This window comes from Miniopterus schreibersii (assembly GCF_964146895.1).
Source record: "Miniopterus schreibersii genome assembly, chromosome: 12".
Taxonomy (NCBI): domain Eukaryota; kingdom Metazoa; phylum Chordata; class Mammalia; order Chiroptera; family Miniopteridae; genus Miniopterus; species Miniopterus schreibersii.
The window spans coordinates 72824686-72845941 of NC_138112.1; the positions used below are offsets into that span (position 1 = coordinate 72824686).

General features: G+C 67.9%; 1 protein-coding gene across 1 annotated transcript; it reads left to right on the top strand.

Annotated features, from left to right (window-relative positions):
- Nucleotides 1-6604: 6604 nt before the first annotated feature.
- Nucleotides 6605-21032, top strand: TRPM5 (transient receptor potential cation channel subfamily M member 5; the record flags this gene model as incomplete). Its single annotated transcript, XM_081154917.1, is given in 25 exon segments — nt 6605-6697; nt 6976-7156; nt 7830-7996; nt 8620-8803; nt 9823-9887; nt 10022-10213; nt 10512-10614; nt 11200-11318; nt 11639-11974; nt 11977-12141; nt 12228-12351; nt 12706-12851; nt 13267-13379; nt 13567-13659; nt 13766-14024; nt 14155-14273; nt 14408-14540; nt 14684-14858; nt 17477-17630; nt 18070-18251; nt 18488-18620; nt 19255-19327; nt 19682-19748; nt 19996-20034; nt 20127-21032. Coding segments are annotated over 25 exon segments (3438 nt in total). The 3' UTR covers nt 20150-21032.
- Between the last annotated feature and the right edge of the window lie 224 nt (nt 21033-21256).

The window sequence follows — 21256 nt, forward strand, 5'->3', positions numbered from 1 at the left end:
CTGGGCCGCCAGCCGCGGTCTCGCTGACACCCGCCGGGCTGCAGGTGGGCGGCTGAGGGAGGCACTCCCTTATTTGCAGTCCTGTTGTCTGACCGCCAAGCACCCTCAGCTCTCCTTCCTGGAGTCCGGAAAGCTCTGGGACGAAGTGGCCGGGGGAGGGGAGGGGGGAGCTCGAGTCCTGGCTCAGCCCCTCCGTGGCCTCTCGGCCTCTATCCCTGCATCTGGGTTGATGGCGGGAGTGGCACTGGGCAGGGGGGTGGCCGGCTACAGGCACTGCCCGTGGGGCTGGGCCAGGGACCAGAGGCTGGGCCAGACAGGACTCAGGCCAGAGGCCTCTGCTACCCTTTGGCCCTTCCCCCCCAGTCCCCGCTCCTGGGCTCGGAGGTCACAGACTAGGAGACACCTGCTGGACGCAGGACCAAGGCTCGTAAGATCCCGATGGCCGCTTCAGGGAGAAGACACTGGCCGTGGCCATGGTGACAAGGACCCATGAGGCACAGCTGCAGAACCCTGGGACCCGTTGCAGAAAGAAGGGGCTGCTGGGTCCCCTGAACCCTGTGGCCGGGGCTATAGAAGACCAGAGAGTGTGGGGTCAGCCAGGGGTGGTCCACCTCGCAGGGAAAGGGGGCAGGGAGGGGCTGCTTGGCATGGATGTCCCCTGGGCTTTCAGCCTCCATTGGGGGTGCTCGGCCGCTGGACGCCACGAGCAGTGCCCTGCAGAGCCTGCAGGAGTGGCAGAGAGGCCCCAGGCCAGACAGGTCCTCTGCGGTCCTGGCGTCAGTCCTGAGACAAAGCAGCAGAGGTGGGTCAGGGGGCTGGATCTCCCTGCAGTGAGACCCCCCGTGGCGCGCAGCAGGTACCCGGAGAGGGTGGCATTCATGCGGGCCTGTCCGCGGCCCCGTCCCTCCCTCCCTGGCAGGCCTGGGCTGGTGGCAGAAGACTGATGGGCGCCTATGGCCATCAGGATCTGCGTCCCAGGGACAGAGGCCTGGGGGGCTGGGCCCCTGCTCCGCCGGGCGTGGCCTCTCCCCCAAAGGAAGCATCACGTGGACTCGCTCCGTCCTGTGTGGCGCTTCCCTGGGGGCCAACTGTAGCAAAGGGGACGGAGGCGGCTGGAAATAGAGCCGGAGCGCAGGCCAGTGGGGCCGTCCCTCCAGGCAGCGGCAGTGGGTGCAGGTGGCCCCTGAGCCCCTCTGACCCTGGGCGGCGAGGCCCAGCCCTCCCCACCCTGCTCACCCCCCAGGGCACCGCAGCCCACTGGTGCCGTGGACTTGTCCAGACACCCGGCCCTGCCCCCGCAGCCCACAGCCGCCCGCCGCGCGCCCACTCATTCGCTCCCCCCCTTTATGCCTCCAGCAGCCTGTCCCGCGCCCCGGCCCCGGGCAGCAGCGAGCGTCAGCGCCAGCGGTTCCGAGCAGGAAGCAGACGGACGGCAAACAGTGAATGAAAGGTCACTCCCGAGGGTCAAGCTCACTGAGAAATGATGCCAGAAAATGCGGAAAGGGACCCAGGGCAGCCCTTGCGCTGGTGTGGCCGGGGCTTGGGGTGGCAGGAGGGGAGGCTGGCAAGGAAGTGAAGGCTGGACGGCTGGGTGGGAGGGGCAGAGGGCAGGGCTGGGGCAGGGCTGCGGGCTGGTGACTGGGTTTTTTCTTGGGGGTAATAGGGAGCCATGGAGGGTTGTAGGCCAGAAAGGAGCACAGCCTGGTATTGGGCTGGGGGTGGCCGGGGAGGGGGTTCAGAGGTAGAGGGACAGGGCTGGAGTTAGAGGAAAGGAAGGGTCAAGTACTATGTGCCCCAACCCCCACAGTCTCTGGGGGTCAGGGAAACCCCTCACTCTCCACATACCCCGACACTGGCAGGACCCACAGGCCAGCAGGGTGAGGCACCTCGGCCTTGCCAGGGTCCCCAAGATCAGCCTCCTCCCTTCGGAACCTGGCCTGGAGGCTTGCGGGGTCCCATTTCACGGGGGTCTGGTACTTCCTGGGGGACCCAGGCAGCCCCTCCTCCTGGGTGGCCCCAGGTGAAGCTCCCCAGCGTGCGTAGCCCCCAGGTGACTATTGTGAGAGTGACTGAGACCCGCGTCCAGGGGCTAAGCGGGTGGGCCCTCTGCCGTCCGGCCTCTGTCACCGTTGCCACTCTGCCTGCGGTCCTGGGGTGCCCTCTGGTGGCCAACGGGCCAGGCTGGCGAGGACACGAGTTCCCGGGTGCAGGCCTGGACTTTGTCCCCGCCCCACTCCTACCCAAATTCAGGGAACAAAGGGGCCCTGGGAGGGGCCCTGGGAGGGGCCCCGGGGTCTCTTTGGGGAAAGGGCACACACAGGTATTACCCAGGCCCCGGTCTCGTCGTGGGCTACCCACAAACTCCCAGAGGCCAGGTCCCCATTTTTCAGAGAAACTGAGGCCCAGAGTGAGATCAAAGAGCCTGAAGGGTGTGCAGGAGGGGAGCCCAGGGCTGTGGGGCTCCAGAGGACACACTCCCGATGGCACCCGTCCTGCCCCGGATGAAGGGAGGGCAGTCATGCGGTGCCCGAAGTGCTAGGCCGCTGGCCCAGGCCCTGCCACCTTCCTGGGAGACGACACTCCTGGGGGACTGGCACCTGTGGCTTTGCAGGACCCCGGGGGGGGGGGGGCTGCTTCTGCCTCAGGTCCTCCAGGGGACACTGGGCCACACGCCCTGGAGTCAGCTGGAGCTGGTCCCACTTGCTGGAGAGGTAAACTGAGGCTGGGGGAGACACTGGCTGGACTTGGCTCTGGGCCACTGGCCACCCCCAGGCATAGCCCACGATGGCCAACAAGGGGGCCCAGCAGCCACCCCACATGGGGCCACCTCCCTGACTTTGGCCAGAGCTGGCCTGTAGTCCAGGCTGTGCCAGGATTGGTGCCGCTCCCCCCTCCCTCGATTGGTCAGGGCGTCGACTGCCCAGGTAGGTGCCGGGAGGGGCGGGCGGGGCGGGAGGGAGGGGGAGGGGCGGGCACTGGCTGGCGCTCCCTTCAGTTGGGTGGGCAGCCTCCGCACTCCCTGGCCAGCAGCAGCATGTCGGGGCGCCAGGAAGAAAGCAAGCAGGTAGGTGCCCCCTGCCGTCAGCTCCTGGGGGGGGGCAGGTGTGGGGGTGCCCCCCTCATGGGCAGGAAGAGCAGGTGGGACAGGAGGGGAGGACCGGCCCTCCCAGCCTGGGTCCAGGGTGCCCCGGAGAGGCAGGTGGGGGCTCAGAGCCTGGGAACCTGGGGCGGGAGGCCGAGGAGTACGTGGGGGCAGTGGGGAGGCTGTGTCCCCTTATAGGCCCTCCCGGGTTTGAGTCCACGCCCAGCCCGGGACACCCCCGAGTTTACACTGCGTTAGAGGGGCCACTGCGCCCACGGCTGGCCTGCTGAGCGTGGGACAGCTGGTGCCCTCGTTGCCCCATCTGCGGGCATCTCACGGAGGGAGAGCTGGGCCCAGAGAGTCTAAGGCCTGGAGGTCACACTGGGGATCGCTGCCCACCCGAGGCCCTTTCCCCAGTGGCCTGCGACGAGGGGTGGCCATTGTCCTCTCCTCAGAGCCCCTTCGCCGCTGGGGCTGCACACTTGCCTATTTCCTCTCAGGATAGTGGGGTAGGATTCCAGCCAGGGGGCAGGTAGGACCCCAGCTGCCCCACTGCCCCCGCCCCCTCCAGGAACAAGGGGGACATTAAAACCTCAGACACCTGCTCATGCAAATCCCCCCCTTTGCATACCCTCCCACTCGGTGGCACATTTGCCTGGCGTCTGCGCGGTGCCCCAGCGTCCCCTCGCCCGCCAGGAAGCTGAGGGCCGGGCCAGGCCTGTGGCGTGCGGGGTGGGGGCTGGTGGCGGTGGCCCCGGGGGGGCGAGGCTGGCCCTCCACACTCCTGCTCCGGGCCAGCTGCCCTGTCAGGGGAAAGGCCGAGGAGCACCCAGGACCCACTCTCCCAGGCAGGGGCCGCCCCCACCAGGCCCCCCTACACCAGCCTGCCTGCGGCTCTCGGGTATGAGCACATGTCCAGGCCCCCAAACCCCCAACCCACACGCGGCCTGGAGGGGGCGCATAGGGCTGTGCACCCCCTGCTCAGGGCACGGGTCCAGATGGGGACAGAAATGACCCTGCTGGTGGCCAGGCAGGACAGAGCCCTAGGGGAGTGAGGAGCTAAGGCCACCCCTGGGCCCCACTCCACCCCACCCTCCCAGCGTGGAGCGGACCCCTCCCACCTCGCTGCCTATGGATTGGGGTTGAATACTGTCCCCCAAAATTCACGTGCACCCACAACCCCAGGATGTGGCCTTATTTGGAAATAGGGTCTTTACAGATGTGAATAGTTAAGATGTGGCCACAGCAGAGTGGGGTGGGCCCTGATCCAATGTGTCCTCGCAAGAGGGAGATTTGAACAGAGAGACACGTGGGGGAGGCCACACGAAGGGGGAGGCAGAGGCTGGAGCGACGAGGCCACAGCCCGGGAGTGATCGTCTGGAGCCCCCAGAAGGTGGTCGAGGCAGGAAGGACCCTCCCTGCGGCCCCGGGCCACTGGATGCCCAGTGTGGGGGACTGTTCCAGCTGCCCCGGGACACGCGGGCACAGCCCGTCCCGCCCCCTCCCACACTGGCACGGGCTCTGTCCCCAGATGCCAGCAGGTGTCCGGGAAGCTGCTGGCCACCCTGGGAAGGTGGTGCCCGCAGCCCTCAGATCTGCCTCCCGCTGCCCAGCATGAGCTCCTGCTCCAGGGGCAGGGAGCGGGACTCGCATCCCTCCCGCCCCAGGGCTGGGCCCCGGGCCCCCGGCACCCGCAGCCCCCGGCCAGGCTGCTAGGACGCGGGTGGGTGCGGGCCCTGCGAGGCCCACAGCCGGAGGGGAGCTGGCCTGGCCCGGGGAGGGCCGGCACTCTGGCCAGCGCTTCAAGGCTCTGAGTGGGTGACTGAGGGCCCGGGTGGCCATAGCAAATGACCACAGTCTGGGCCTCTGAGAACAGCAGAAACCAGGCTCCCTGGCTCTGGAGCTGGACGTCCCACATCGAGGTGCCGCAGGGCCGGCTCCCTCGGGAGGCTCTCCGGGGGCTCCCTCCCGCCTTTGCCGGCTTCTGGGGGCCCTGGCATCCCTGGGCTTGAGGCCGAGCCCCTCCCTTTCTGCCTCCACGGTCACACACTTGGTATAAGGCCACCAGTCCCTGGATGAAGGCCGGCCCATGACTTCACCGTGCGGAGAGGGAGTTCCTATCCCAAAGGCCCGCCCGCGGGCACCAGGACTTAGGACCTGGACTCACCTTCTGGGGTGACACGGCAAGAAGGGGGGACCATGACAATGACGGTGCCAACCCCTGTCCTGCCTGCAGGTGCTCTGGTCCCCTCCTGTGCACACAGGTGGTCAGCCCTAAGGACGGGAGCCACAGGCTACAAGGGTCCACGGAAGGACCCATTGTGCGCTCACTGCCCAGGGTGCCTCCAGGGACAGAGGCCGGGCGGGGTGACCAGGGGGAGCTGGGGAGCAGCTGGGTGGGAAGGGGGGCGGCCGACACCTGGTGGGCTGGGTTGGTGTGGACCAGCCAGGGGACGGAGCTTTACTGGGGCCTCGAGGGGACAGGCGGGGCCTCTCGGGTCTCCGGGAACCCAGGCCCCACCAGGGTCACCTCTGCTCCTCTGTGGGCACTGGTGTCAGCGGGAGGGGTGCAGGAGCGGACACACCCCGAGTCTGCAGAGGAAACATTAGAGGCAGGACGCGGGGCTGTGGAGGCCACGGGGCCCCGGGGCTGGGGGCAGGTGGCTGGGAGACCCTGGGCGGCAGGTCAGAGGGTGGTGGTGCTCGGAGTCAGGCAGGCTGGTGGGGCCCAGCTCCTGTCACGGGGCCAGTTCTGGACCCCTGGCCCTTCAGGTCCTTGCTGCGTGGGGTGGGGCTCACATGTGGGACCCAGACCCCTCGGGGCTGCGGGGAGATGACATGGGTGGGGCACCGGGGTGGAGCCTGGGATGGGGCAGAACCTTGGTGGGAAGAGGGGGTGGGAAGCCCCCTCCCGGGCGTCCAGGGCCACCTGGGCAAGGAGGTGGTCCGTCCCCGCTCGGCGCCGCGGTCCCTAGGCCGCCGGGCCTCCCCCAGCCCGGCTCCCTGCTCCTGAGCACCAGCCTCACCTTCTCTCCCCCACCCCCTCTGCCCGGGTGCGCCCAGGGTCCCATCTCTGCCCTGGGCCGGGGGGGGGGCTGCATGCTTGAAGTCTAGACTTCTGCTGAGTCTGTCGGGGTTTCCAGGACGCCCCCCGGCAAAGTCTCCAAAGCGGTGACAAGAGTGTCTGGCCCGAGGTGTCCGGCGAAGGGTGAGCAGTGGGGCCAGGGGGTGGGTGGGAGGCCAGGATGTGACCCCCGTCCCCAGCAGGCCGCACGGGAGGTTCCAGCCACTGAAGCAGGACCTTCGGGGACAATGGGGACGGGACAGGGAATGAGGCGGCCGCGGTGGGGCTTCAGGCAGGGCTGAGGGCGGGGAGGGCCTCAGGGCAGAGACGCCCTCCCCGTGGCCACGCGCCTGTGCCCGCAGGCAGCTCAGGGAGGGGGCCTCCCTGGAAAAGGCAGCCCTGCCTGGGGCGGGACGGAGGCCGGGTCTACTGTCCTCTGTCCCCGCAGAGCCGTCCCCATGCAGGCTGCGGAGGGCGCCGGAGGCAGGCGTGGGCCGGGCCTGTGCCGAGGCGAGATCGAGTTCAGAGGGTCTAGGAACAAGCGAGGCCGGGTGAGCCCACCCCGCCCGGGGACCGGCACCGCGGTCGCGGGACCCCAGGCCCCTGATTCCTCCCCTGAACACTGGGCATCCGGCACCTACGCAGCTCCCAAGGCGGCTGTCTCGGGCCCTGCCCCAAGCCCCCGTGTGGGCGGAACTTCAAGGCTGGCAGTGCCCTCCCCCTGCACTCACCTCCCCTCAGGCCCAGCACCCCTCCTGTGCCCAGCGCCCCCCCACTTGCCCGGCACCCCCGCCCTCCACCCTGAGGCTACCGTCACCATGCCCTGCAGTTCGTGAAGGTGCCAAGTGGGGTGGCCCCCTCCGTGCTCTTCGACCTCCTGATAGCCGAGTGGCACCTGCCGGCCCCCAACCTTGTGGTGTCGCTGGTGGGCATGGAGCGGCCTTTCACCATGAAGTCCTGGCTGCGGGACGTGCTGCGCAAGGGGCTGGTGAAGGCGGCTCAGAGCACAGGTGAGGCCCCCCAGGTCCAGGGCCCCGGGACCCCCAGAGCCCCGGAGCGTGGAGCACCCACCCCACTGACCCTGGTACCCAGCCCACGACCACCCTCCCTCCCCACAGCCTGCACTCGGAACAGCTCCTGGGGATATGGCAGAGGGACCAAGGGCCCCCCAGGTCCAGAGCCTCCCGGGGAGGGTCCCGGCCACCCTGTGGGAGAGGCCTGTCCCTCCACTCGCAGGGCCCATAGGCCTCCGCAAGATGCCCTGGGGGGGGGGGAGTGACTGTTTCTACCCCTGCCCATGGTGCGCCCATCGCCCCCTCTGCCTCCGTCGAGGGAGCACCCCAGCCGGCAGCCGTTGGGTCAGAATCAAATCACCAGGTTTTATCTTAGGCCCCCGGGTCTGCAGAAAACCCAGCCCGGGATGTGGGGTTTCTGAGGCCATCAGCTCAGAAGTGATTGTAGCAAAGAAAAAGGTCCTGTGAGCCAGGTGGGGCTGGGACTTCAAAATTTGGGGAAACCTCCCAAGTTCTGGCCCCGCACAGGAGCTGGACAGGGCCGGGCCCGCTCTCCTGTGCCGTCCTGGACCCACGGGTGGGGCGGCCCCAGCAGAGGCCCTGCGGGTGGGAGGGGCACCAGGGGAGGATCCGGGGGCTGCCGGACACAGGGAGCCCCCCGTATCCGCAGGTGCCTGGATCCTGACCAGTGCGCTCCAAGTGGGCCTCGCCCGGTACGTCGGGCAGTCGGTGCGTGACCACTCGCTGGCCAGCACGTCCACCAAGGCCCGCGTGGTGGCCGTCGGCATCGCCTCGCTGGGCCGCGTGCTGCACCGCCGACTCCTGGACGACGCCCAGGTGAGTGCCACAGCTGCGGAGCAGGGTGAGCCCGGGGGCCGGGGAAGTGTCACAACCCCAAGTGTCTGTCGCCCACGCTGGGGAGAAGGGAGGCCCACGGCAGAGGCCCCCGGAGAGGTCTCGCAGGCTGACCCCCCCCCCCCCCCCCCGCCACATGCTGGCTGTTCATTACGGAGCGAACGTTTCCCGAGTCCCTCCAGGAGCCAGGCCCTGGCGGTCGGACCAGACCCTGTCCTCGGGGCTCGGGTGGGAGAGCCAGGCAGGCCCCTGAGCGACTGACTGAGAGGAGGGAGCGGGAGGAGCCTGGGGAGCTGTGTGCCTGGCACCTGGCCAGCAGGTGGCAGCATCGCCCAGGGAAAGGCGCGGGCAGGGGCACAGACCTGGGCACCCAGGCCAGGGCCCAAATGCCAGTCTTGACCACTACACCCCAAGCCTGTGCGACCCTGGTCAAGGGGCTGCAGCTCCCACCTCGGCCAGAGGATGCCCTTCAGCGCCTGGGGAGGGAGCCTCCTGCAGCCCTGGGTTCTTTCTGGGGGACCCCTGGCCGGCAGCCCAGCCTCCGGGGGTGGGAACGGGCCTGGGTGGGAGCCTCGCCCCAGCCTCACAGTGTGCACGGGGCCCAGGAGCACAGCCCTGTCCACTACCCCACGGACGAGAGCGGCAGCCAGGGCCCCCTCTTCTCCCTGGACAACAACCACTCCCACTTCATTCTGGTGGAGCCCGATGCCCCCGGGAAGGGCGACGGGCCGACGGAGCTGTGGCTGAGGCTGGAGAAGCACATCTCGGAGCAGAGGACGGGCTACGGGGGTGAGACCGCCAGGGAGGCCGCGGGGGACGCGGGACGGGGGACGCGGCCGTGGGCAGGGAAGGAACTTCCAGGCAGCGGCCGGCCCGGGTGGGGGTGCAGCGGGCGGAGCAGCGGCAGCTCCGTGGCCACTGGGCCCCTGCCCCGAGGCTCTGGCTGGGGGCGCCGGGCTTTGGGAAGAGATGGGATTCGCACGTTTCCGAGGCCGATCTCCCGCCACTGGCCGTGAGGGGCTCTGCCACCGGGGGGCAGCGCTGCCCCGGGAACGGGCTCTGCGGGGGTTTGCGAGCTGGTTACAAAGAAACGCTGCTGCGCAACTAATGTTTATAAACAAGATACAGAGTTGCTTGTGGTGTTTACAAACAACATAAAATGTTTATCAAAGATGAAAACACAACCACGGCGCTGTTTAAACCGTGACCACGTCGGCGCGTTGCGGGCTCTGGGCCCCCACGGCCGCCTGGGCCACCGCCCTGCTGCCTCCCCGCGGTCAGTCAGGAGGCGCCTCTGGGGTCAGAGGGGACCCTGCTCGGGAGCCGAAGCTCCTCCGGCCCAGCAGACCCGGCAGGTCCAGGTGTCCGTGGGGGACCGTTTTCCGTCAGGAGGTCTCATTTCTGGTCTGTATTTGGGGGAGATACGCCCCCAGGCCGCCCCATTACCTCAGTCAGCGCGGGAACAGAGCTTCCCCGCAGGGGGAATGGCTCCTGCGCCCTGGGGACGTGGCCGGCGCCGGGGACCGAACGTCTAACTGCGCTTAAGTTACTTTATGTTTAAGCAGCCGCAAAGCAGGCGCGCTGGACGCCGGGGTGGGGGGATTGGTGTCCCTGTCCCTGTTCCCGGGGACAGGACCTCTGACAGTGTCGGCCTGGAGCCCACGCTTCGCTAGACAGAGCCGCTTGCCCCGAGTTGGCTCAGAAAACGTGGAGGCTGACGGTCCGAGGCCCAGGTGCTCAGCCCACAGGAGGTCCCGGCTCCCTGCTGCCCGGCCCCTGGGGGGACCTCACCGGTGCTCCGTCCACAGGCACTGGCAGCATCGAGATCCCTGTCCTCTGTCTGCTGGTCAACGGCGGCCCCAGCACCTTGGAGGTAGGGGGGCGGGGGCCTGGCGGCTGAGGCCTCCTGCCCGGCCCTCTCCGCGGGCACAGGGAGGGCACAGGGAGGGCAGGGCCCAGGGCGGCCCAGGGAGCTGACGCGGGGCTTTGTCCCTCCCGCCACCTCAGAGGATTTCTCGGGCTATGACGCAGGCCACCCCGTGGCTGATCCTGGCAGGCTCGGGGGGCATCGCGGACGTGCTGGCGGCCCTGGTGACCCAGCCGCACCTCCTGGTGCCCCAGGTGGCGGAGAAGCAGCTTAGAGAGAAGTTCCCCAGTGAGCACTTCTCCTGGGAGGACATCCTGCACTGGACCGAGCTGGTAGGAGCCCCCGAGGCCAGCCCGGAAGGCGACCTCCGCTCCCCCTTCATACCCCGCTCGGGGGGGGCCAGCCCTGGGGGAGCTCTGCCCCCCTTCCCACCCCGACGGCCCCAGCCCCTGCTCACGCAAAGCCCCCACTCGCAGAGCGGGCCCGGGGGCAAGCCCCCAGTTAGCAGTGGTGCTGCGCCCGGAGAGCGGGTGTCAGGCACACGGCGGCCTGCCCAGGCCTCCACCCACACCGGGCCTGGGCCTGCCCACCGCCCTGCCCCTGCCCACGGCCTCTGTCCTGCTGTCGCAGCTGCAGAACGTGGCGTCCCACCCACACCTGCTCACCGTGCACGACTTCGAGCAGGAAGGCTCCGAGGAGCTGGACACGGCCATCCTCAAGGCGCTGGTGAAAGGTGAGCGCCTGTCGGGGGCCCCAGGTGGGCACCGGCACAGCTGGGTGGTGTCGATGGACACTGGTGGGCTTTTTAAAAAGTATGTTTTTATTGATTTCAGGGAGAGGAAGGGAGGGAGAGGCAGAGACAGAAACGTCAATGACGAGAGAGAGTCGTGGACCGGCTGCCTCCTGCACGCCCCCTACTGGGGATCGAGCCCGCACCCGGGCATGTGCCCTGACCTGGCACAGAGCTGTGACCTCCTGGTTCATGGGTGGATGCTCCACCGCTGAGCCATGCCGGCCGGGGGGCTTGGTGAGCTTTTTATTGAAGACAAGCACGTGCCTCGGGGCTGACGCTGGCAGCCAGGTGCAGGCCCAGGCCGGAGGGCCGTGCCTCTCGCCCCACCCATCCGGGTCCTGGGCACCCAGGGCTGGCAGTTCTGCGGGGGCTCCCAGCATTGGCTTCCGGGGGATACCGTGCTCCTCTGGTGGTATTCAGAGGGCACGGAGCTGGGCAGAGGTCCAGTGGCTGTGCTCCTGGCTGAGCCCCCAGAGGGACCGGGGTCTGCCCTCACCCTGCCCACCAGGCCCACTCTGCCCACAGCCTGCAAGAGCCACAGCCAGGAGGCCCAGGACTACCTGGACGAGCTCAAGCTGGCAGTGGCCTGGGACCGCGTGGACATCGCCAAGAGCGAGATCTTCAACGGGGACGTGGAGTGGAAGGTGCCCCACCTGCCCTGGGGATCGCTTCTGGCCGGCGGAGGGCAGGGACCGTGTTGAGGAATTGGAGGCAGGCGGTGTCCCCAGGGCCACAGTCCATTCTCTCCCCGGGGTCACCAAGGGGGGCCAGGGCGCATCCCGGTCACCGGGTCACTCTCCAGCACCCCGGCAGCTCCTCCCCGTGGGGCGGGCTGAAAGCCCTGGGCTGCGCCTGGGCCTCAGCCCCCGGACGGCGCCGCCCTCTGCAGCCTGTAGCCCCGAGCTCCACCAGGCCCCCTCGCTCTCCCGTGGCCCCCAGCCTTGCTTGTCCCCACTGCCCCCAGTCCTGCGACCTGGAGGAGGTGATGATGGACGCGCTGGTGAGCAATAAGCCGGAGTTCGTGCGCCTCTTCGTGGACCACGGCTTGGACGTGGCCGACTTCCTGACCTACGGGCGGCTGCAGCAGCTGTACCGGGCCGTGGCGCCCAAGAGCCTGCTCTTCTCCCTGCTGCAGCGCAAGCTGGAGGAGGGCCGGCCGCCCGCCCGGGGCCCGCCCGCGGGGCCGCCCGCCTTCTCCCTGCTCGAGGTGTCCCGCGTGCTCAAGGACTTCCTGCACGACGCCTGCCGCGGCCTCTACCAGGTGAGGCGGCCCCGGGGGCGGGGGGGGCGCGCCCGGGCACTGACGCCCCGCCTTCTGCCCTCCAGGAGAGGGGCCCGGCCAGGCGCCCCGCTGGCCAGAAGTGGCTGCTGGACCTGAGCCAGAAGAGCGAGAACCCATGGAGGGACCTGTTCCTGTGGGCCGTGCTGCAGAACCGCCACGAGATGGCCACCTACTTCTGGGCCATGGTGAGCAGCGGCCCGGCCCGGGCGCCCCGGACCCCCAGGGCCCTGGCGGGCGGGCGGCAGGCCAGCCTCCTCAGACGGTCTCCTAGGGCCAGGAGGGCGTGGCCACCGCCCTGGCTGCCTGCAAGATCCTCAGGGAGATGTCGCACCTGGAGGCCGAGGCCGAGGCGGATCGCCGCACGCGAGGCGCTGCCTACGAGCAGCTGGCCCTGGGTGAGCCTCTGCCTGGCCCCAGCCCAGGTCGGCCTCATGACCCCAGGGTGACCTCAGCGACCCCCTGGCCCTATGGGCTCCCTTGACAGCCCCACAGAGGGACAAACGGGCACGCAGCAATGACGACAGACCCATACCTGGCACGTGCTGGCCCTTAGTGGGGATGGGGCCCCTCAGAGTGACTGAGGCCCCCGCAGTCCCGCCAGGAGACAGAGGGCCCCGGCAGGCCAGGTGGGGGTGGTCGGATCCGCGTGGCACACAGGCCTGGTGGGGTGGGCACCGGGCAGAGACCCATCCTTCAGGCCTGGCGGGGGGAGGGACCTGGGCGTCTGGTGCCAGCGCCGTCCCCCCCAGGCCTCTTCTCCGAGTGCTATGGCAACAACGAGGACCGAGCTTTCGCGCTGCTGGTTCGCCGCAGCCGGTCCTGGAGCCGGACCACCTGCCTGCACCTGGCCACCGAGGCCGACACCAAGGCCTTCTTTGCCCACGAAGGGGTGCAGGTGAGCAACTGGCTTCCGGGGTGAGGCGGGCGGGCGGGCGGGCAGAGGGTGTCCTGCTGACCGCTCCGCCTGCCCTGGTCAGCAGCCGCTCCCCTTCCCTCTCCGTGCCCCAGCTGTGGGGGTTGGGGGCACAGCAGATGCCGCCTGGCTTCCTCCACTGGCCACTCTTCCCAGTGCCCCGCGGCCAGCCCCGCGGCCCCTCATGTCTCAGCGGAGGCACCATTTCCTCAGCTCAGCCCTCACGGCCCCCAGGCCTGGCCCCCCACATTGAAGGTCCTCGCCCACCAGGACGGAGGCCCCGGGCGGTGGCCCTGGGAGGCCTGAGGCTTCGGCTGAGCCCGAAGGGGGTGCCTAGCACAGGGCACAGCTCGGGCGGAGGTGTGGAAGGGAAGCCAGTAGCGGCGCCTCCTTCCAGGCCTTCCTGACCAAGATCTGGTGGGGGGACATGGCCTCGGGCACGCCTGTCCTGCGGCTGCTGGGCGCCTTCCTGTGCCCCGCCCTCCTGTACACCAGCCTCATCGCCTTCAGGTCTGTCGGGATTGAGGGGCGGCCGCTGCCTGCAGAGCCGCTGGGGCTGGGGCTCGGGTCCAGCATCCACGTGGGTCCCACAGTGCCCACCCCACCTGCATGCCTTCTCAGTGCACCCCACGTCCTTGCTGGCTGGGCGCCTCTAGGTGCCCCTCCCATGGGCCCTGAGTGTGCCCTGTGCCTGCAGCGAGGAGTCCCCACTGAAGACGGGTCAGGAGGACCTGCAGGAGCTGGACAGCCTGGACACTGAGAAGAGCCTGCTCTGCAGCCCGGGTGGCCAGTAAGGCCTTGGGGCGGGTGAGGTGGGCGGAGGGGTCCGGAGGGCAGCATCCTGGGCAGAGTGGGCACCGGCACTGCCTCATGCTGTGGCCTCCTTTGTGGCACAGGGCGGAGGAGCTGGCGGAGGCGCGGAGGACTCGGGGTGCCCGGGGCCCCCGGGCGGCCTTCCTGCTCGCGCGCTGGCGGCAGTTCTGGGGCGCCCCCGTGACCGTGTTCCTGGGCAACGTGGTCATGTACTTCGCCTTCCTCTTCCTGTTCGCCTACGTGCTGCTGGTGGACTTCAGGCCCCCTCCCCAGGGGCCGTCAGGGCCTGAGGTCACCCTTTACTTCTGGGTCTTTACCCTGGTGCTGGAGGAGATCCGGCAGGTCAGTGGCGAGCCCTGATCCCGGCCCGCTGAACCCCGACCCCACTCCAGGCTGACCCCAAGCCCTGGTGCGGGGGCGTCTGCAGGGGGTGGGGGCCCAGGCAGCTGTGGGACCCTCTGCCCTCTGCCAGGGCTTCTTCACCGACGAGGACACCCGCCTGATGAGCAAGTTCACGCTGTACGTGGAGGACAACTGGAACAAGTGTGACATGGTGGCCATCTTCCTGTTCCTCGTCGGCGTCACCTGCAGGTCTGCGGGGCCCAGGGGGGCGGCCACGTCAGGTGGAGCCCTCGGGCTCGGGAGCCCTGCTTGTCCCGGCACTGCCGTGTCCCGGGAGCCCCCGGCCCCCTCTGGCCAGCAGCCCTCACAGCCGCCGTCCCCAGGATGCTGCCCTCGGTGTTCGAGGCGGGGCGCACGGTCCTCGCCATAGACTTCATGGTGTTCACGCTTCGCCTCATCCACATCTTTGCCATCCACAAGCAGCTGGGCCCCAAGATCATCATTGTGGAGCGAATGGTGAGCCCCCTGGCTGGGCCCGACCCCGAGGGTGGCGACCCCCTGACCTGGGCCCCGACCCCGAGGATGGCGACCCCCTGACCTGGGCCCCGACCCCGAGGGTGGCGACCCCTGACCGCTGTCCATGCCCCTCCCCACCCCAGATGAAGGACGTCTTCTTCTTCCTCTTCTTCCTGAGCGTGTGGCTCGTGGCCTACGGCGTGGCCTCCCAGGCGCTGCTGCACCCACACGACAGCCGCCTGGAGTGGCTGTTCCGCCGCGTGCTCTACCGGCCCTACCTGCAGATCTTCGGGCAGATCCCCCTGGACGAGATCGATGGTCAGCACCAGGGGGTGGGTCGGGGGGGCTCTGTGAGGCTTCAATGGGACCCGGGGGGTGCGTTACCAGGTTCCTCCTGAGGCCCTGGACAGGTGGCCCTTGAGACGCCCGCCTGGAGCTGGCCCAGAGCGGGAGTCCCCGAGCCAGCCCCCAGACCCCACACACCGCACAGGCCGCAGAGCCCCGACCCGACCTCGGGCCTGGGGCTGGAGACTGGGACGCGAGGAGGCCTCGAGGTGGCCGGGGCTGGTCTGACGGGGGCTGCCCTGCTCTGGGGTGGTCCGTGCCAGGTGCAGGGAGGGACAGGTGTTGTGCACGCAGTGGGGTCACCCCAGTTGTCCCTGACCACTGCCTGGAGTCTGGGCCCCCTGGACAGCCCCACGCCCCTGGGCCTCCACGCTCCTGCACGACCCTGCTGGGCAGTGGGTCTCCTGTCACCTCCTCGCCCGGCCCGGGGCCGCCTTCTTCAAAGGCCTCTGCTGCCAGGTCACCCCTGAGGCACCCTCACTGCTCCCAGGGCACTCAGTGTGCACCTTCCCTACTTCAGCTGTGCGGCCTGAGGGCACCATGTCCCCAAGCTGGCCCCTGTACCTAGCATAGGGCTGGTGGAGGCTCCAAGAATTTCCCACGATAGGTACCGCGTGGGGGACAGGGTCAGTGAGGAGGAGGAGGGGAAGGGGGCTGGCCCCTGGACGAAGGTGGGCCAGCAGCCGGGTGCCAGCGCAGGGCCCAGGGCAGCAGCCCCTCGGGACACTCCTGGGCACAGAGCAGGGCGGGGCCACATGCAATCGCGGGCACACTGGGTCACCGAGGCCTGACCCTGACCTTCGCAGCTAATGAGGCGAAACCTGGGGTAAATATTTGCCAAGGGGATGACGTGTGATTGAGGCAAACGGGCTGGCGGGGGCTGCGCCGCATGGAAATCCCTCCCACAGGGGCGTCTGGAGAGGCCCATCTCCGGAGGCTGTTTTCTTAGTCCCCCCCACACACTGTACCGTCTCCGTGTTTGCTCACCCGGGACCTAGTTTTCCAGGCCATTAGTTAACCAGACCCCGCTGCCCCCACCAAATGGCCCCGCTGGGGACGGCGCCACAACCCTCAGGCAGGGGGAAATAAAGGGGCTCCTCCAGCGCGGGTGGGAAACTTCAGCCCCCGTGCCCACATCCCTACCCAGCCAGCCCCAGCCCCAGCTGGTATATGGGGAACAGTGGTGTGGGGTAGGGTCCTCCGGGGAGGGCAGAGAGCGTGCAGACTCCCCAAGGGTCTGCACCCTCAGTAAGGCCTGAACTGCCACCCTAGCTGGAAGGGCAACGTCCTGCAGCAGAGGGCCTGGGACCAGGGCTGGGCCAGGGTCAGCACCCCCAGACCGGCCTCGGGCTTAAACCCTGGCCACTCCCCGTGAGCCTATCAGGCTGTGGGGTGTAGTGATTCACCAACATGCAGCCGAGAGGGAAACTGAGGCTCAGGAGGCCCCAGCCTTTGTGTCCTGGGCCAGGCAGGTGGGAGCCCGGGGCTGAGCTGTGACAGCAAAGCTCCTTCTCCAGGCTCCAGGCCCTGGGGACAATTTAATTTGCAGCCCAGCCTGGTGGCGCCTCAGAGAGGCAGTCAGGGGGGGCTCCGGGGTCTCATTACCGCAGAGCCGCTTTCATCAGACAGATTTACAGCTTCCCAAAAGCGCCATCGGGGCTGCCAGGCCCCCTCTCGGAACCGGGGCGGGGGGGAGGGGGTCAAGAGTCAGCCTGGAAAGAGAGGAAGGGGGGCAGGAGGGGAGGTCGCCACAGGCCCACCCCTAGGTAACTCAGGAGAAAGGAGAGGGACGCCTGTAAGGAAGGTGTGGACACAGAAATAGGCCTGCCACCCACGTGTGTACGGAGCTGGGAACACGGCACACACGGGTCCACATGCGTGACCTGGGACGCAAAGGATGGAGCCGCCCGAGCCCCCTTCCCCTCCTCCTCCAGGCCTGTGTCGCCTGGGCTCAGTCCCAGCACGAAAAGCAGTCATCAGGCAGGCTGTGCACACATCTGCACACTCTCCCCGACGGAGAGCGGCCCGGCGCCCAGGACTACCACGGGCCTCCTGCTCCCCCTGTGCCAAGAGTTGGGCTGGGGTCCGGGGCTGACCCTGCAGGGGCAGAGGCAGGTGTGGGGGAAGCTAGCTGATGAGGGGCTGGAGTCCTGCTCCTCAGACACCCCTGCCCAGGGTGGGAGCTCAGCCTGCTCCCAGATGGCACCCGTGACAGGCGTAAAAGCCCTGAGAAGTCCTGCACCAGTCGCTGTCTACCCCAGGCTAGGCCAGCTCTCCCCAGTCGGGCTTGAGCAGAGCCTGGGGGGCGGTTTGGGGAGGGGCAGCGTTAATCCACACAGCAACCAGCAGACACTGGGGCCTGTCCCCCAGCCCCACCGGCCTCAGCTTTGCCCCTGGGCGCATGTCCCAGGTTGTGGCTAACCATCCATTGGTTGATGGGGACTTCCAGGAAATCCAGGGCAGTGGGTCACCCCACCAGTGCCCCAGTCCCCTGGGTCCTCCACCCCAGGAAGCAGCTGCCACCACACGAGGGTGTTGGCCTAGGGCTGCCCCGTGGCTGCCCTCCCAGCCCCAGTGCCCCTCCCTTTCAGGAGCCCGCGTGAACTGCTCAGTGCACCCGCTGCTGCTGGAGGGCTCGCCTGCCTGCCCCAACCTCTATGCCAACTGGCTGGTCATCCTGCTGCTGGTCACTTTCCTGCTGGTCACCAACGTGCTGCTCATGAACCTGCTCATTGCCATGTTCAGGTGCCCACCCATCCACTGTCCACTGCAGGGCCTCGTGACCCAGCTCCCGGTACCCTCCTCCCAGCCAGGCCTAACCACCCAGGCCTGGGGCCTGAGTGGGGAGAGGCCTGGAGGTGGGGGATCACCCCGAGCATTGGCTCCCCTTCCGGTGGGGCCTGGAGGGCAGGCAGGGAGGGGGTGCACCAACCAGGAGGGGGTGCGGATCTGGGGGTGGGGGCTTTCCCAAGCCCTTGCCCCATGGACCCCCTCACCCTGAGCAGGGCCTGGGCCTCGAAGACTCAGGGCTTGGTAGTGTGTACAGGACAGCAGCGGGGCAGCAGAGGCCCCGGGATGAGTGAACACCGCTCTAGACACCCCACAGGAACCAGTGATCTGGGATGGGGATGGGGGGCGGGCTCGGTCTCCGAGGGCTCCAGGGCTCAGGGGTGCGGTCCCACAGTTACACCTTCCAGATGGTGCAGGGCAACGCGGACACGTTCTGGAAGTTCCAGCGCTACCACCTCATCGTGGAGTACCAGGAGCGCCCCGCCCTGGCCCCGCCCTTCATCCTGCTCAGCCACCTCAGCCTGGTGCTCAAGAGGGTCTTCCAGAAGGAGGCTGGGCAGAAGCGGGCACGCCTGGGTGAGGCTGTGGGGCTGGGTGGGTGGAGCCTGGGCCCCCTCCTCAGCCCCCTGGGGCAGCTGCACCGGCTGAGCCTAGAGCTCCCTGCAGAGGCTGCACTGGGGGGCCTGCAGGTGAGCACCCTGGGAAAGGCCCCTGCTGAGCTCCCTGGGCTCCCTGCCCCATCGGAGGGAGGCCTAGGTTCTGCCCCGAGGCCCACCTGGCTGGTTAAGCCTGTGGCTGCCCGGCCTCCCCAGAGAGAGACCTGCCGGAGCCCCTGGACCAGAAGATGGTCACCTGGGAGGCGGTGCAGAAGGAGAGCTACCTGAGCAAGCTGGAGAAGAGGAAGCGGGACAGCGAGGAGGAGGTGCTGCGGAGAACCGCCCACAGGTGTGCGGGTGCCCACCCGGCCCAAGGGGAGGGCAGGGCGCTGAGACCACCCCCAGGACCTGGTCCTGATCACCAGTGGCTGTCAGACTGCCTTCAAGCTGGGTGTGGCCTCTGCCACTCAAGACGAGCTGGGGAAACTGAGGCTGGCTGAGAGGGGCAAGGATGTGGCCGGATCTCAGGGGCCCAGCACCTGGCCTCCTGACCCTGAACAGGGCTCTCTGGGGCCTTACCTTCCCTACATTTGGGGAAGAGGGGCCAACATGTGTGGTATCCTCCCTGTTCGGGGTCTCTGAGTGGAACCCTGCCCTTCGTCTCCCCAGGTGCCCCAAGATGGTGCCTCCCCAACCCTCCCTAGGCCCACGGCTCCTGCCTGCCTGCCTGCGGGTGGGACAGTCCTGGCCCCTCTCTGGAGGACGCCCAGCCCCCACCGTGCATGCAGGGAGGGCGCAGAGGTTCTGTGTCCCAGATCTGGGGCTAGGGGAAAGGACCAGAGCACCCCAGACTCGGGCACCCAGAGAGGCCTCAGTGACCCCAGCCCACTCAAAGGGCCTGGGCGACAGGATGAGGGAGGAGAGTCCCCAAGTTCAGAGCATTCTGTGGCCAATGGCGGACTGCTGCCCCTGCTCTGCCACAGGGTTGACATCATAGCCAAGCACGTTGCGGGGCTGAGAGAGCAGGAGAAACGCATCCGGGGCCTGGAGTCACAGGTGGGCTGCAAACAACATCTAGGCCCTCCCACCTCCAAATTACGGCCTGCCCCAGGCTGGGCCAGCATGTGGGGGGGCTGGGGGTTTAGCACCCACCCCAGCCCCACCTGTCACCTGAGAGATGGGGTGCCCTCCCTGGAGGGGATCTTGGCACAAGCCCTTCACTGTCCATTGCACACACCCCTGGAACCTCACCCTCCCGCCCTCTTTCTTCGCATATAGCCAGAGGAAGGGTCCCAGGGCAGCAGGGGGCCTGCGGGAGAGGGGAGGTGGGGGGAGGGTGCCGAGCACCCTGCTGTTCCAAGAGCTCTGGGGTGTGGAATGGAGCTCCCTGGCCACCTCTCCCTCTGGCAGGTCAACTACTGCACGGTGCTCCTGTCCTCCGTGGCCGACAGGCTGGCCCTGGGCAGCGCCTACCACAGTAAGTGTGTGTCTGGGGAGGGCCCTGATGTCACCGCCCAGGGTGGGGACCTGCTCTGGCCTCCACTGGCCCTCAGCTGGCTACTGTCTTCAAGAAGGAGCAGATGCCCTCTGGCCCAGCCAGGCATGAGGGTGTGGTCCTGAGGACCCCCAGCAGGTCCCATGCTCACCCTTGGGCGGTTCTCTCTCCCTCCCCTTGGCCTGCCTCACTGGGCACCCAACAGCTGAGTGGCCTTCTTCCCCACCAGACTCTAGGAACTTTGGCATGGGGAACCGGCAGGCCCCTGGTGAGCACGGAGGGGGCCTGGGTAGCAGGGAGCACCCAGAGGCTGGCCCCCTGCCCTCTGAAACCTGAGCCACTTGGACTGTTGGCACACAGGGCCACCTCTTCCGGAGCCCTAGGCCTGGCCTCTGGACCAGATTAGGGCCAGTTACCCCAGGTCCCACCGACGCACTACTCCCCACCCCACCCCCATTGTCACCTTGTCAAAAGGAACCACTCCATGCCCTGCCTGGCACCTTCCGGAGCCTCCCTGGCCTGGGAGCTCAGCGGTGAGGTGCAGGCCCTCACCCATGTATGGAGCCTCAAAACCAGCCGCCTGCACCAAGACAGTGAGCCCTGAGCACCCGTCCACCTCGTCTGGGAACAGCAGTCCTGGGGCCACACCAATCCCCCTACCCAACCTGTCACCTGTTAAGAAACTGTTTTTGGCATTCTAGTGTTTTTAAATTTCTGCCGTTTTTAAGATCTGGGCCTTCGTGTTTACTGTGTGGTTCCCACCCCTGCAGCCAGAGCAGCTCAGAATGCTGGACCGTGTCCAGCCTGGGGAGCAGCCCCAGGATATTGCCCCTGCCCCTGAAAGCTGCTCTGCCTTAGACAGAACCTGGGCACCATGCCTACACTTGAACTGTAACCCCACAGATCAAAGTGGACCCCTGGGTGGCTGGGACGTATTCAGGTCCTGAGTGGTAGACCATGTGCAGTGGGAGAGGGTACACCTGCCCTGTGGGCTGGGGCCGAGGCTCCTCCACTCCCCATTTGAGGTCAGTCCCTCTGTCCCTTGAGGGCCTGGCACCCGAGGTGGGCAGTACTTCAGGCTGGCTGATTCCTCACCCCACCCTGCTGCCCATCAGTCACAAGAGAGCTGTGACCACCACTGCCTTCCCCAGCACCAAGGGGACCATCCATTGTCCCTTGCTGGGCGGTCCCCTGCTATTGGGGCCACTGCACCCAACTAAGCAGTCATGGTAATGAGGTCCCAAGATACTGCCATCTTTACACATGGCCCGGGCAGGACAGAGCTGAGGAGCAAGCTTACCCAGAGCCCCCCAAAACCTCCCCCTCCTCCGACCAAGTTCAGCACGCCCCTGCCCCTAGCCCTGAGATCTGCAGGCTTCTGGGGCGCAGGCTGGATGCCTGGGTCCTCGAGTCCAGCCTGGACCAAGGAGGTCCCCTCAGTTCCCTCGGAAGACCTGTTGCTGCTGAAAGCAGCCGGTGACTTAAACTCT